The sequence below is a fragment of the Mauremys reevesii genome, linkage group 13, assembly GCF_016161935.1.
Source record: "Mauremys reevesii isolate NIE-2019 linkage group 13, ASM1616193v1, whole genome shotgun sequence".
In the NCBI taxonomy this organism is placed as follows: domain Eukaryota; kingdom Metazoa; phylum Chordata; order Testudines; family Geoemydidae; genus Mauremys; species Mauremys reevesii.
The window spans coordinates 566,617-582,465 of NC_052635.1; the positions used below are offsets into that span (position 1 = coordinate 566,617).

At 48.0% G+C, this 15,849-nt stretch overlaps 1 protein-coding gene and 1 pseudogene across 1 annotated transcript; both read right to left on the reverse strand.

The window, feature by feature from the left end:
- Positions 1-3,496: 3,496 nt before the first annotated feature.
- On the reverse strand, positions 3,497-4,423 carry LOC120380692 (olfactory receptor 10G6-like). The gene has a single exon (XM_039498650.1). The coding sequence runs from the start codon at positions 4,421-4,423 to the stop codon at positions 3,497-3,499; it is 927 nt and encodes a 308-aa protein (XP_039354584.1).
- A 2,225-nt stretch (positions 4,424-6,648) lies between these two features.
- Positions 6,649-8,810, reverse strand: LOC120380693 (annotated as a pseudogene).
- Positions 8,811-15,849: the final 7,039 nt, after the last annotated feature.

Genomic DNA, 15,849 nt, shown 5'->3' on the forward strand with positions numbered 1-15,849 from the left:
AGCACCCATGACAGCAGCAGATGGTACAATATGACTGGTAACTGTCTCTGCTACCTTGCAAAGGCAAATGAATGCTGCTGTGTAGCACTGCAGTACCGCATCTGTCAGCAACATCCAGTACACATACGGTGACAGTGAAAAAAGGCTAAACGGGCTCCAGGGTTACCATCTATGGCATCTGCCAGGGCAATCCAGAGAAAAAGGGTGCAAAATGATTGTCTGCCGTTGCTTTCACGGAGAAAGGATTGAGTGATGACATTTACCCAGAATCACCCGCGACACTGTTTTTGCTCCATCATGCATTGTGATCTCAACCCAGAATTCCAATGGGCGGAGGAGACTGCGGGAACTATGGGATAGCTACCCACAGTGCAACGCTCCAGAAATCGACGCTAGCCTCGGTACATGGACGCACACCACCGAATTACTGTGCTTAGTGTGGCCGCGTGCACTCGACTTTATACAATGTTTTAAAAAATGGTTTCTGTAAAATCGGAATAATCCCGTAGTGTAGACATACCCATAGATAAAGCTAGAAAGATAAAAAAGAAAGAAAAATGCTAATAGATTTAACCGAGGTGAGAATGCTACACTCATCACACACAATGTATTTTGGATTTGTGGTGCTTATGTATTGTGTCTTCTGCACCTGTTGCCTTGAATTTTGAGTAATACTCAATACACATAGAACCTAAACCTGGCAATAAAATGGGGATTTTTTTCTTGTTTCCTGCCCCCAGCTGATGTGTCATTGGAAATGGTCATTAAGTTTTCTGTGCTTTTTCTAGTTGTTCAAATTAAAAATAAATTGGAATCAAGTGTCTGGAGACGGTTGGGCCCCTTTATGAGACCGACAAAGAGCAAGTGAAATCTTAGAGAACAGCAAAAATAGCTGGACGTTAAGGCTGGAATTTCCAAAGAAAGTTAAAAGTCTATGGCAGTTAGACACCTAGCTCTTGTGAGGTGCTTTTGAAATTCCCAATCTAAAGCAAAAGTGTGAGATGAAGTTCACCTGGGTGCGCAGAAGGTCAGCTCTCCAGTTTTATACCACCTTCCGTCCTAAACCATTTTATACTTGCACAATTACCCTGACAAACTCATCGGCACACGTTATTATTGAGGCCAAGAGCTTAGTAGATTTCAAACAAGGATCAGAGATTGATCTGGATAACGAGAACATCTTGATGATGATGACTGGCTTTTATATAACTCAAGGACAAGTAGTAAATTTTCTTTTGGAGCTTTTCTTTGGTGGAAAATTCGATTTTCAATGGACCTGCCCAGGGGTAAACATCATCCACTAGATGGGAATATGACCCTCTACTATATCAACCGACAGTGAACTGGGCACCAAGGAAAGTAATACTGCTGGGCCAGAAAGGTGTAGAAATCTCACTACATACAGATATGGCCATACGCGGCCAGACCCTCTCTGGTATAAACTGACGTGGCCCCATTGACTTCAATTGACACCAGCTCGAGATCTGAACCATTGACTCCCGTGGAGCTGTGGTGGGTTCACACCAGTTGCAGATCTGAACCATTAACTCCAATGGAGCTACAGCCAATTTCTGCCAGCTGGGGATCTGTCCAATAACGCCTAGCGGTCTGGCTCGATGTGGTGGGCCCTGTGCAGAGTCAGTCCCTGTCCTAAAGGAGTTTATAATCCAAACAGCCTTAAGGCAGTGCCTAGCCCCATTTACAGATGGGAAACCAAGGCTTGCGCAGAGCACGTGACAGGCTGTCTGGCGTCCCACTCCAGTGCCTTCACCTCAGACCCTTCCTTCTTTGGGAATTGCTGGGGCCTACGGGCCCCTTGTGCTGTGTGCTGCACAGAGCTAGAGAGGCCGCATGGGCCCCGAGGACAGGACATTCTAACCTGAGACAAGACACAGCAAGTGCATGTGGCATACTGAGGGCAGGGTGGGGTTTACAAAAATAAGACCATGTGGTGACAGACGTCATTTTATTTTTAGGAGTTGAAGAGCTTTGACAGTTCCAAGGGGTGGGCTAATGGGCTGTTCGGACCAGTGGTCTGATGCTGTTTGGCTGTTCCTGTGTCCCTAAAACAAGTTAAACACTTCAATTCTGCCCCGGGACCCTTCTTAGATGAGCCTGAAATTCTGTTCTTTTCCTTTCTCCTTGGATTAGTACGTCAGAGTCACAGTCACGGACCAGGACCCCAGTATGCCAGATGTTCAAACATGGGACAAAAACACAGCTCCTACCCCGATCCCATCACCTCCCATTGTCACACACAGACCCCACCTATTTCTCTGGCTCCCATGACTGAATTCCTCCTCATTCTCCTCCCAGTCGGTAATCACTTTAGCCTCACAACCCTGGGTGTTGTGTGGTAGTGAAATGACCCACATGGGGAAAAAGATGCCAAGGGACTTGCCCAAGGTCATACAGGGAAATAGAACCCAGGAGTCCTGACTCCCAGCCCACCCTGCTCTTAGCACGAGACACGACTCCCTTCCAAGAAACAGAAATGCAACCCAAGAGTCCAGAGTGCCAATCAGCTTCTCTAGCCATAAGAGCATTGGAACAAATTCCAATAGATCCCAGGAGCCTGGAGTTCAATCGTTAGACCCACTCCCCTCCCAGAGCCAGTGACAGAACCCAGGAGTCCTGATATTCATCTCCAAGTCCTTCTCTCTCTGTCCAGTTCTCAGGCAGCTCCTGCTGGCAGCAGGATTGTCATAAATAAACAGATCAGGTTAAGGTCTCTTTTCCCTGGAAAGGGTTAACAAGTTCAGTAACCTGAGAAACACCTGACCAGAGGACCAATCAAGGAACAGGATAATTTCAAATCTCTGTGGAGGGAAGCCTTTGTCTGTGTTCTTTGTTAGAGCTCTCTTTGGATCTAAGAGAGGTCAGTCATGTCTCCAAGTTCTCCTGGAGTAGTTTCTACTATTTAATAGTGAGTATTAATTAGAAAGGCGGATTAGTCTTTTGAGTTGCTTTCTATATTTGCAATTGTGTGTTTGCTAAAGGAAATTCTTTATTCCTGTTTGCTGATATTGCTTTTACTGAGAAAGAAAGGAGGGGGAATTCTCTCCAGAGATTGATAAGTTTAGACCCTGTATATTGTTCCAATTTGGTTACAGAGACAGTGACTTTTCTTTTTATTCTTTTAATAAATTCTTTTCTATTAAGGACTTGGTTGGTCTTTCCTTGGGTGGATTCTCAGGGAAAGAGGAGGGAGGTATCCTCTGTAGTTAGATCCCAGTGTCTCTCCTAGGAAAAGGGAGGGGAGGAAGCAGGGGAATGGTTTATTTCTCCTGGGTATAAGAACTCCATGGATTTGGGGCTCTTGGGATCCCTAGGATTTTGGGGAAGGATTGTGTCCCAATCCACGTAACTGATTGGGTGGTGGCAGTTTTACCAGATCTAAACTAGGATTTTAGTTTAGAGGAAACCAGTGCAGGTCCCCACATTGGAACCCAACAGCTCTAAGTGGGGTGAGACCTATGACAAGGATAATCATGGCTCAGGCCCTGGCAGTTTCCTGCCCCAGCCTCATCAGGGCTTCTTTCATCTCCTTGTTCCTCAGTGTGAAGATGAGGGGTTGAGGCAGGGTCACCGTGCTGTAGAATACACCCACCACTCTGTCCACAGGGTGATGGGACCCTGGCTTCAGGTAGATGAAGACCAGGGGAACGTAGTAGGTCACCACCATGGTGATATGTGCCACGCAGGTGGAGAAGGCCCAACGCCTGCCCTCGGCGGAGCGGATCCTCAGGATGGATGAGACGATGTAGACATAGGACATCAGGATCAGCAGGAAGCAGGCCATGGCCACGAATCCCACGTTGATGAATGTCACCAGCTCGTTGAGGGCCGTGTCCCCGCAGGCCAGCTTCAGCACAGCCGGGATATCACAGAAGATGTAGCCTACCCGGGTGTCCCGGCCATAGGGCAGGCGGAAGGTGAATGCAGTCTCTATCAGCGAGTGCAGGGAGCCCCCTAGCCAGGTCCCCGCTGCCAGGCACAGGCAGGCTCTGCGGTCCATAATGATGCTGTAGTGCAGTGGCTTGCAGATGGCCAGGAAGCGGTCGTAGGCCATGACTGTGTAGAGGAAGCACTCGGTGCAGCCCAGGAAGTGGAAGAAGAAGAGCTGGGCCACGCAGCCATGGAAGGAGATGGCCCCACCGCCCGGCATGAAGCCGGCCACCACCTTGGGCACCACCACCGAGGAGACCGCCATGTCCAGGAAGGACAAGTGGCAGAGGAACCAGTACATGGGCTTGTGCAGCTGGCGCTCCCGGGCCACCGCCAGCAGGATGAGCAGGTTCCCGCCCAGCGTCAACGGGTAGATGAGGAGGAAGAAGAGGAACAAGGGCACCTGCAGTGCTGGGGAGTACGGGAGCCCCACCAGGATGAAATGGGTCAGCTGGGATTGGTTCCCACACTCCATCCACTCCGTTTGGGTCCCTGCGAGTGGACGCGGGTGTTAATGATTAACCAAGGGAGAATGATGGGAGATCTTTGCAGACCCCACTTCCCACCCAGAGATGGGAAATGAACCTACACGTGCTGAACCCCCCAGCCCCTACTGAACCCCATTTGCTCCCAGAGCCTGCATTGAAGTCCTGGCTCCCAGCTCCCCGACTCTAGCTCACAAGACCCCTCTCTTCTCCCACATCCAGGATTAGATCCCTGGAGTTAAACAGAGACACATTCAAATGAAAAAACAAAGCCCACGTTGATAAGTGTGAGGGTGATTAGTCATGGGAACACTCTGAAGGGAAGCAGGGTGTTCTCTGTCTTTTGAGGTTTTCGAGTCACGATGGCCTTTGTGGAAGACGGGAGTTTGTCAGACATGAGTTATTGGGCTCAACATTCTGTGGTATCCAGAAGATCAGACTAGATGATAATGCTGGTCTCCTCCGGTATTAAAAATCCATCAGTCAATGAATCTACACATCTGGATGCAGTGCCTGGCTTTGTGTCCCAGCTGCGGTGCTCTCACCTGCTCACTGCCGTGCCCTGAGGTCTCTCTTCAGCCCTTTACATCTCCCTGACCCAACTCTTCGCACAGAAGGCGGCTTCGTCCTCCACGTGACGCCAGCCTCAGACTGAAAGAGCTTAAAGGGAATTTTCTTGTGGAGATGAGCCCAGAGTTGCCCACCTCAGGGTCCTTGCCCCTGCCTCTGACGCAGCTGGTAGCAGGCATTGTGGGAGACCTGGATGGAGGCGCCCTGGTGCTCATCCGAGCAGACCGTTTCTCTATTTCTGTAAATCATTTCTCTGCTCTGTTTAGTTTCTTCTTCAGCTCTGACGTGTCCTTTCTCCCTGCAGCTTCTTATAACCTTGCACCCTCCCTGCGCTCTCTCTTCTTTCCCCCTGGTGTATTTCACTCCCCAGGTCACTTGCAGCTACATCAGTGTTAAACTGTTGACACTGGCTGTGTTTTTAAGACCATAATGATGCCTTCCCATTGGCAAACTCCAATGGGCCTTATTAGAATTGTTGTTCGGGGCAAAGTGAAGGAGCTAGCTCAGAGATTTCAGTAGAGAGGAGAGTCGGTGGCCGTGCTAGAGCAGGTGCTTCTGGTGCTCACAATGGACTGAAGGTCTGGCATTTGCTTCATTTAATGAAGCAATTCTCACAGAAAACTGCTCATCCTGATAGTTCAGGCTTGGCCTCCCACTCTGAGCCAGTCCTGATCCCAGGGATCTGCTAGGAGATGCTGTATGTCAGAGACTGGAGTGGGTTACTCACTAGGATGTGCGCTCTGCTTGGAGTCAGTGTGGAGCCCAGTGTGGAGCAAGCAAGGGACACTGGGTTGCTGGGAGGATGGAGTGGGGTTCAGTAGATGGCCCTGTTCTCTCTGAGTCATTGCTGACCCCATGTCCCAGCGCTATGCTACGGGAGGGGCCTTGGGGGCTCAGCAGGGGGTGCTGTCTCCTGAGAGTCAATGCTGACCCCAGCTGCAAGCGCAGTACTTGGGGTCACTAATCATGGTGTTTGGCTACATTTCCTGGCTAAATTCTAACATAGTTAATTATATCCTAGTTACAGAGGCAGCTCTAACGTAAAGCAGGTCATAGCCCCAGCTGGTGTAATTCGCCAAAGCGCCATAGGAGTTACTGCCCCTATGTCTTTTTACACTGAGAAAATTCACTTTGACTCTTGGTTGTAAGGAGCAGACCCCAAGGTGCATGTCTGCCAGACTATACGAGGGCAGGAGATGGTTTTCCCCTCCCATGGAAAGGTTTGACATTTAGAAATTGTGCCTGTTATGAGTCAGGATGAAAGGTTGAAATCTCAAAAAAACTGAACTAAAAATTTGGGGGGGGGGGAAATTCAGTTTGGGATAATAAAAGAAATTGTTTTTAGATAATTTCACCATGTTTATTCTATTTTAACCATCTTTCCTTTTAAACATTTGTAGTGTATATTTACTACAATTTCAAAATGAAGTCATTTGGACTCAACCCCCCAAAAGTTTCTGGTTTGGCAGTGTTAAACAGGAGGCTCTGGCCATCTTTGAAACGTCTCTAACCAAACATGCGTTGAGTTGAGTGGTCCAATGAACCCCAAACCAGTTTGCAAGCAGTTTTGGTTTTGCTGAATTGGCATTTCCAACAAAAACCACAACAATGCTTCGCCAGAGAATTCCCACCCAGATCTCCTATTTCAAAGGTCCTTCTTCCTGGCATCTGCGTGAGCTAAGGCAAGCAATGGCAGGAGATTATGAGAGCATGCATCTCGCCGGTTCCTCTGTGCCCCTCCTCCCGACCCACACCAGTGAATCTAGCCTCATGGCTGAGAGGTAGGGAAGGGTTATTGCCCCCACTTCCCAGGCTGAGGACCAGACACATTAAGTTTGAGACTCTCAAAATGGCTCAAAGGACTGGCACTCCTGGGAGGGGGCCACCCACCTCCTGAGTGCCTCCTAGTGGCTGGGTATGGTCATGCAATCTTTTTTCTGCACCTGACCCCCCTGCCAGGTTGCCGACCCCTCTTGGCAGGTCTTCCATGTCTCAGCCCTCCGGTCAAGTCACACGGTGAAAAAACGGACCTGCTACCGAGTAGCAAAGAGTCCGTTGAACTGTCTGCCCTCACCAGGGCCTTCAGCCTGGTTGCTGGACCTTTTAAATCCCGCCCTTGGCTCAGGCTTCTAAAGGGGACTTGTCTCTGTGTTGGGGCTTAGGCCACTTTGACAGAGGAGGAACCTGGGCCACCCACCACTCTGGGTTCCAGGCCGGGGACCCTCTTCCCAGCCACCATGTCCTGCTCCCTTTAATTGGCTGCTGCTTCCCACTGCCTCTTCCCACTCAGTCCCTTCACCTCCCCCTGTTATCTTCGGGTTACTGTTCTCAGGTCCTCTCGCTCCCAGGGCCAGCAAATGCAGCCACAGCAGAGCCCCCATCGTCACCCCTCTGCTCCCAGCAGGGTCCTGCCGCTCCTTTTATCTGAGCCCGCTGGGCTTTGATTGGCTGTGTCTGTGCAGGAATTGAAGACCCAGCAGAGGGCCACAAAGGCCTGGTACAACCCGTCACAGTTCATTACGCCCTGAGGCTCCTTTGAAATTCCCAGTGGTCGAACTGGGAGTGGAATCCTGGGCTCCTGAGTCACACCTTGCCCATGATAAACCATTTACACACTGTAATGGTGAGTTTGATTGGTCCTACAAAGGCCAGGATCTACACTACATGTCCTTGAGCACCATCTACCTGCACCTTGTCTAATAATGAACAATCTTCATGCAGGGAGACGAGGCAGAGGAGGTAAAATATCTTTTATAGGACCAACTTCTGTTGGTGAAAGAGACACGCTGTTTAGCTACACAGAGCTCTTCTTCAGGTCTGGGGAAGCCACTTACAGACAGGGATCCTGCATTTACAGAGCAGTCTTGTAACACAGCCAACTATTTTGTGCTTCTTTTGCAGGTGCAAAGGTCTCTGCCCACCCAGATCTTTAGCTGGTGAAAATGCTGTTTTGATGGCTACTTATCTTGTTGAGACCCCCAACAAGACAGCCCCAACCCCATAATCCCTTCCCAGAGTAGGGAACAGAATGGCCGGAGTGGGCTGCATGTACGCAGGATGCAGGGGCCGTACAGCAAGGCGACTACGGTGAGGTGGGCAGCGCAGGTGGAAAAGGCTTTGTGCCTCCCGTACTCGGAGTGCATCCAGAACACAGCTGTGACCATCCAGATATAGGAGCCCAGGATCGAGTCCGAGGAGCTGAGGGCCACCATCCCGACCCAACGTTAGCAAAAAGGACAGCCTCATTTAATGAGGTGTCGGCACAGGCCAGCTTCAGCAGAGGCGGCACGTCGCAGAAGTAGTGGTCCAGCTGATTGGGCCTGCAGTAAGGAGCCGGAAAGTGAGGGATGTCTGCAGTGCTGAATGGGGAGACCCTGCCAGGCATGTCCCAGTCACCATCTGGACACACACCCTCTGGTTCATGGTCCTGGCATAGTGCAGAGGGTCACATGTAGCAACGTATTGGTCGTAGGTCAAGACCATCAGCAGGAAGCACTCGGTGTCTCCAAAGAAGTGGAAAGAATACAGCTGTGCCACACAACAGCCAAGGAAGATGGAGCGGGAGCCCACCAGGAAGTCAGCCAGCATCCTGGGGAGCATGACGCTGGAATGGCATATGTCCAGGAGAGACAGCTCGCTGAGGAAGTAGTACACGGGGGAATGGCACTGGAGGCTGAGACTGATGGTCAACAGGATGACAAGATTCCCCAGCAGAGTCAACAGGTAGATGGCTAGAAAAAAAGCAAACCTTCCATTCCTGAGCCCCAGAAAATCCCAGGAGGGTGAATTCCAGCATATGGGTGACATTCTGCCTTGCCATTTGTCTCTACCGTGGTTCCTATTCCTACAGGCTTTTGTCTGAAGGCAGAAAAGAAAATTATGTAATTTAGTGAGGAAGAAGCATATCCAGCATGGTGAATTTTCTGAGAATTTACAAGTAAATCTTGGTTGAGTGACTGATGAGGATAGATAGATAGATAGATAGAGGGGGGTGGATGGGGATAGAGAGACAGACAGACAGATTCCTCAGTCTTAAAAAGAAGAGCACTGTGGCTTGCCTCTGCCTCCAGTGATAGCCAGTACCAGATGGATCACAAATTGAATATGAGATAGTAATGTAAGAAACATAAGAACAGCCATACTGGGTCAGACTAAAGGTCCACCTAGCCCAGTATCCTGTCTTCTGACAGTGGCCAATACCAGGTGCTTCTGAGTGAATTAACAAAACAGGGCAATTATCCAGTGGTCCATCCCTTGTCATTCAGTCCCAGAATCTGGCAAGTCAGAGGCTTTGGGTTGTGTCCCTGACAATCTTGGCTAATAGCCATTGGTGGACCTGTACTCCATGAACTCATCTAATTCTTTTTTGAACCCAGTTATACTTTTGGCCTTCACAACATACCCTAGCAATGAGTTCCACAGGTTGACTGTATGTTGTGTGAAGAAGTACTTCCTTAGGTTTGTTTTAAACCTGCTGCCTATTAATTTCATTAGGTAACCCCTAGTTCTTGTATTATATGAAGGGTAAATAAAATGTCCTTATTCACTTTCTCTACACTATTCTTCATTCTTTAGATCTCTATTATATCCCTTGTTAGTCCCAGGCTTTTCACTCTTTCGTACAGAAGCTGTTCCGTACCCTTAATCAATATTGTTGCCCTTTTCTGTATCTTTTCCAGTTCTGATATATCTTTTTGAGATGAGGCAACCAGAACTGCATGGAGTATCCAAAGCGTGAGTCTATTTTCTGTCTTATTGTCTATCCCTTTCCTAATGATTCCTGTTAGATTTTTGACAACTGCTGCACATTGAGTGGATGTTTGCAGAGAACTATCCGCAATGATGACAAGATCTCTTTCTTGATGGGTAACAGCTAATTTAGACCCCATCATTTTGTATGTATAGTTGGGATTCTATATGTGACATTATCTGATCAAAATATGACCATGTAGATCATTGTTGCAACCACTGTTATATATTTGCAACAAACCTTGCACAAAATGTGGCATGTAAGATGTCTATTGAAAGCTTATGATTTGCTGGTTATGATTATGCTATCTGAATGCATGTATTATTTTTTTATTTGAAGTTATAAGCATTGGCTCTATTGTTGTATTTCAAATGTTTGCTCCTGGGGTAATGCCCACAAGGTATTTAGCCAGCACATCTTGGAGAGACTATCAAATTAAGTGGCTCATCAAGAAACACTTAACTGACAGCAACAAAGAATCCTGTGGCACCTTATAGACTAACAGACGTTCTGCAGCATGAGCTTTCGTGGGTGAATGCCCACTTCTTCAGATGCAAGACCACGAAATGGTATTCACCCACGAAAGCTCATGCTGCAGAACGTCTGTTAGTCTATAAGGTGCCACAGGATTCTTTGTTGCTTTTACAGATCCAGACTAACACGGCTACCCCTCTGATACTTAACTGACAATGGACCATGGGGATGCCCATCTACACTGAATGGACTGTCATAGAATCATAGAGTAACAGGGTTGGAAGGGACCTCAGGAGGTATCTAGTCCAACCCCCTGCTCAAAGCAGGACCAATTCCCAACTAAATCACCCCAGCCAGGGCTTTGTCAAGCCTGACCTTAAAAACCTCTAAGGTCCTGTAATCATGCTTTGTGAGGTATAGGTAATGGCTTCTACTGTGGCCAAACCTTCATGCATGTACATATGACTCTGAACTCTATCTTATCACCTGTAATTTTCCACTGGTTTTGCTGGGGGCTTTGTTTGAGATAATGGGTTTCCCTCCACATGGCAGAAGATATAAAAGGTCCTGGAATGGAAACCCCTCAATTTTGCCCCTTTTCTGCTCCAGCCTCTGGACTATGAATTTACACTAATGGAAGCATTCTAACCAAGGGACTGAGGTTCTTCCAACAATTTGGAAGCAGACAGAGACTTGACTTAAGCCATCAGTTTATTCCATCACTGCAACAAGCCTGAGCCCAGAACTTTGCCATTACTGTATGTATTTGACTCCTTTGACCAGTTTTAATTTTCTTTCTTTCTTTCTTTCTTTCTTCTGACCTTTAGATTTTAGATACTAAAGGATTGGCATCAGCGTGATTTTTGGGTGAAATCTAAGTTATATATTCACTTGGATGCATGGCTGGTACTTTGAGATCAGAAGAACCTTTTATTTGATTAAATTGTTTTTTAAAAAACACTCATATTTAAAACCAGTGTTTTGGGGGGTGATACAAAAACTGGAATACCTAAGGAAACTGCTTTTATGACTTCTTGTTAGCCAGTGTGGTGAAACAGAAGCTTACTTTCATTCCTGGTTTTGGTATATCTTATGGAGGAATAGCCATTAGTTTAGGGTGTGTCTATCCTATTTCTCAGCAATTTGTCCTGAATTTGGTATTCTCAGTTGTGACCCACTGAGGCATGGCTACATCATGTACATTATTTAGCATTTCTCAACATTGACTTTCATCTGCCATTTTATTGTCCAGTCACCCAGTTTCGTGAGATCCCTTTGAAACTCTTCCCCGTCTGCTTTGTATCCTCTGCAAACATTATCACCTCACTGTTTACATTGTGACACAGTTGCAAAAAAGGCTAATATCATTCTGGGGCAGGGATCGGTAACCTTTGGCACGCGGCTCGCCAGGGTAAGCACCCTGGTGGGGGCCAGTTTGTTTACTTGCAGCGTCTGCAGGTTTGACGGATCAAAACTCCCACTGGCTACGGTTCGCTGCTCCATGCCAATGGGAGCTGCTGGAAGCAGCAGCCAGCACATCTCTCATCCCGTGCCACTTCCCGCAGCCCCCAATGGCCTAGAGTGGTGAAGGGCAGCCAGTGAGAGCCGCCCTGAGATTTTACTTCTGGGGAAATTCTGCGCTACTTCAACTTTAATGAGCTGCACATATTTTTAATTTTTTTGCGCGGAAAAAAGCTTCTGCCAAAATATTGCTGCAATTCTGCCTTTTGCCCACCAGAGGGTACTGTGGCGATAGAACAAAGCCCAGCTCCCCACCAGCTATGGAAGAGAAAGAGCCTGCCTTCTTCACATCACCTGTTGGGCCAGGTCAGGAGACAGGGGCTATGGGGAGACAGACAGTGTGGGCTGCTGGGGGGTCAGACAGGGGCTCATAAGGGCTCCTGGGAGAGGACCGACCGGTACAGGGGCTGAATGGGAGTGGAGGCACAGAGCCACAGAGGGGAGGGGTGCAACGCCACATGGTGATCGGGGAGGGGAGGCAGAGCTACATAGGGACAGCGAGTGGTTGAGTGAGGGCACAGAGACACATGGGGATGGGGGAGGGGTACACAGTCACATAGGGACAAGGGAGGAGTGCAGGGTCACAGGGGATGGGGTGGGGTGGAGGAACACATGTGGACAGGGGGTACAAGGACACATGGGAATAGGTGAAGATGTACCTGACTGAATGGGAGAGGCTAAGGGTCAACCAGGGTCTGCATGGGGGAAACTCCCTAACAATCCATCTCTGACCCCCCCAAAAAACCTGTTCCATACTTTCCCCACCCATATCCAACAACCTTCCAAGTTCACAGCCAGGCTCCTTCCCAGCAATTTACTTCCCTCTCCCTCAGCTCCTCCATTATCTCTGATTCCCTCAAGCTTTGCACTGCTTCTGAGAAGTGCAGGAAATATGGTTCTATATTGTAGTTTGAATTAATTATTACTCAGAGTTCTGTGTTATATGCTTAGTATGGAATCTATTTATCAAAAGGCATTTCCTGAATCGTTTTTTATGTTACAGAATACTTACTTACAGGTACTTTGAAATGAATGACCATAAATAATTCAAACTGGTGTTAGAGCCCTGCGCGGATACAAATTTCTATCTGCGGATGAGGATATCCGCGGATAGCAATTGGTATCCAGTGATCCACAGGGTTCTACTCCCAGGAAATGCAGCAGCCAAGGAAAGAAGAACTTGGTGCACTCCCAGGAGCCAGCTTCCCATACCAGCAGGCCCCTCCCGGCCGTACTGTATGAACCCAGACAGGAGATGCAAAGACTTTCAAATATTTTACACAGAGTTTTTAATTTCTTGGTTGCACAATTTTTAATTTTTTGGCACAGAAATTCCCCCAGGAGTAGATCATGGCACCATTGTTCTGGGTGCCACTCAGCCAGAGTGACACAGAACCAGCCTTTCAGAGTTTGCTAACCAACCCAAGCATAGGAAATGTTATCAACGCCATCCCTCCTCTTTTTATTGGGATGAACATCACTCTGTGTCTTTCTGGGTCTTGGAAGTGTTCGCTCACCCTCCCCTTTGCACAATCAGGGTGCAGGAGAAGGGTCTTTACAGAATTAAAGACAGGGCTAGATTGGGGGGTTTCCAGCAATGATCTCATTGATCTATTTGTTGGTGTCCCAGCACAGCAGTTTTAATAAGGCCTCCTGCAATTTCTCTAATCACTATCATTTCCTGCCCTTCCTCTGGGGGGTGTCGTACTTGGGAGCCAGGGCGAAGGGGCAGAAGCAGATGATATAATTAATCTCTGTAGCTGTGTTATTCCCAGCCCAGTCAAAGCATCCCACGGGGTGCCATGGCCGTTGGGATTAATTAAAATGTTGACATTTCTAATGAGTCCCCAGGCCTTCTCAGTGTGCTGGTACCAACTCAGAAGTTATTCTTGGTTTCCATCAGCTGAGTTCCGTGTGTCATTGCCACGGACACTGGAGCTGGAACTGCATTTGACTATTTTAATTTATATTATCCCTATTGTCTGGAATTGAGCCATGGGTCCCTTTGTGCAACACACAGCACAGATACAGAGATACAGTGCCCACCTGAATACAATACACATTTCATAGCTGAGAGTGACAGAGAATTTAATTACCCATGTGTAACGCCAACAGACTTGGGTTATCAGCAGGCAGGGACTTTTGGAGCTAAAAGCATGAGCCTCTAGTCAACTGGCACTTAGTTAAGGCTGTAAAGCAGCTTCACTGATCTCTTTCACTCAGTGGTCTCAGTAGCTCTACATTACACATGTATAACCAGGTCAGGAAACTGAGGCACAAAGCAGTGTAGTGAGTTACTGAAGGTCAAATACAGAATCTTCTACAGAGCCTGTACTGGAACCTAGATCGCCCGTGTTCCAGGCCTTTGTCTTACCTGTAAGATAATGGTTTACAAATAATTCCCATAGGCTCTTTAAATGTAGGTGTGGTGAATTGATACAGTTCTCAATTACAAAATACTATAGCCGCCTGCTCTCTTGGCTTCTCCCTCTATGGCTGTCCAGTGCCCATGGCTTGGAGGTTAATGGAGCTGTCCCATTATCCATCAGAAGCTACAGTGGTTTTAAAAATCAATGTACACATTTTGTGCACTGATTTCCCATTCCAGGTTTTCTTTTCTCAGGCACCATAAGTCTGGATTTGTGATATTTTAATGCAGCTAAATGTATGTGTGCACATCTGGGAACAAAGTTGGTGCCACTAGGCCTGAGTAAACCAAAGTTGTGACTTTGGGCCTGAAGTGAACCAAAGTTCTTACATGCTGTGAACTTTAACCAGCCTAAGATGCTAACAGACTGCAAGCAAAATGTGTAGCTGTCAGCAATCTCCGCTTGCAAATGTAGGAGTTTGAAACAGCAGAAGCGGCGGGGAGGAGGGGGAGAGGGGGAAGGAAAATTTGTATGCGTTTGTTCTGTGAAGGCCAAAAGATAAGCCTGTGGATGAGAACTTTTCTAACACGCTGAAATGTAATGCCTAATGTAGCTGTTGCTGGGAAGGGAGGGGTGAGGGGGAAAACCAGACAAAGGCTCACACAAACAAGGGGGTATAAATGTTGGGACCCCGCCTGTGAGCGGGTGTGCAGGATTTGAGAAGGCTGTTCTCCCTGGCACCTTTCTTTGTGCACAAATAAACCTGGTTTTGCTTCTCCACCCTGGTGTGATAATTAGTGCGACGCACACCGGGCAACGAACCCCGCTGTTGCTCCGCCTTGGGCTCTTTGAGCCAGCAACAGTTTTGGCGTCCCTGGGTGGGCTCGAGGCAAAATTGTGCCTTGCCCGGACTCCTCCAATGGCCAGTGGACGAAGGTCACAGCCAATGCCCAGCGCGCACCGGTGCCTTTACCGGGGGCCTTGGCAGAGACGCATCAGGCTGACCTTGGAGGACACAACGGTGCAACGCACTCAGATAGTGGAGAAGCAGCTGCGGGCGACGGTGAGGAACCGGTCCTGTGGTAAGGTAGGAACAGTCCAGTGCTGTTAACCTTTTGTTTGCCTGTTAAGACCTGGGGACGCCCAGTGTCTTCCCATGGTATGGGGCAGGAACAGAGTACAGGCAGTGTATGGTGTACACCCTTAGAATGCATTCTGATGAATTGGAGAGTGTTTGAATCAGATCCAATGACTAAAAGTAAACTGAAAGGATTTTGTACAGTAGACTGGCCTCAGTATCAGCTAGAGAGCCAGGAAAGGTGGCCACCGGAAGGATCACTTAATTACAACATGATCCTTCAATTATTTCTGTTTTGTCAGTGAATGAGTAGCTTCTGAAGCTGTTTGTAAGTAGAGCTCTTGTAAAAATCCCTCATCATATGCCCCAGAGCTGCACTGGGAGGAGAACTGTCCGTGAGAATATCTGTCTCTGCTGGGCTCATGCCATTTGAATTTATTGACTGTGCAGCAAGATAAGATGCATCGTGGCAATAGGAAACAATGGCCTTGGTGTGTGTGTGTGTGTGTATATCTGTGTGAGTGTTCGTTGCTGGAAGACGCCCAGATTACTCTGTGAAGTGATTGCTAATGATCAGGAGTAGTCTAACGCAAGCCCAGTAACTAGTGGATCTTTAGGAGATCCGACCCACGGTGGGCTGACTCAGCCTGGCAT

Bases quoted from the DNA above. Each gene is read 5' to 3' on its own strand.
- LOC120380692 (XM_039498650.1), bottom strand. From the start codon at position 4,423: ATGGAGTGTGGGAACCAATCCCAGCTGACCCATTTCATCCTGGTGGGG.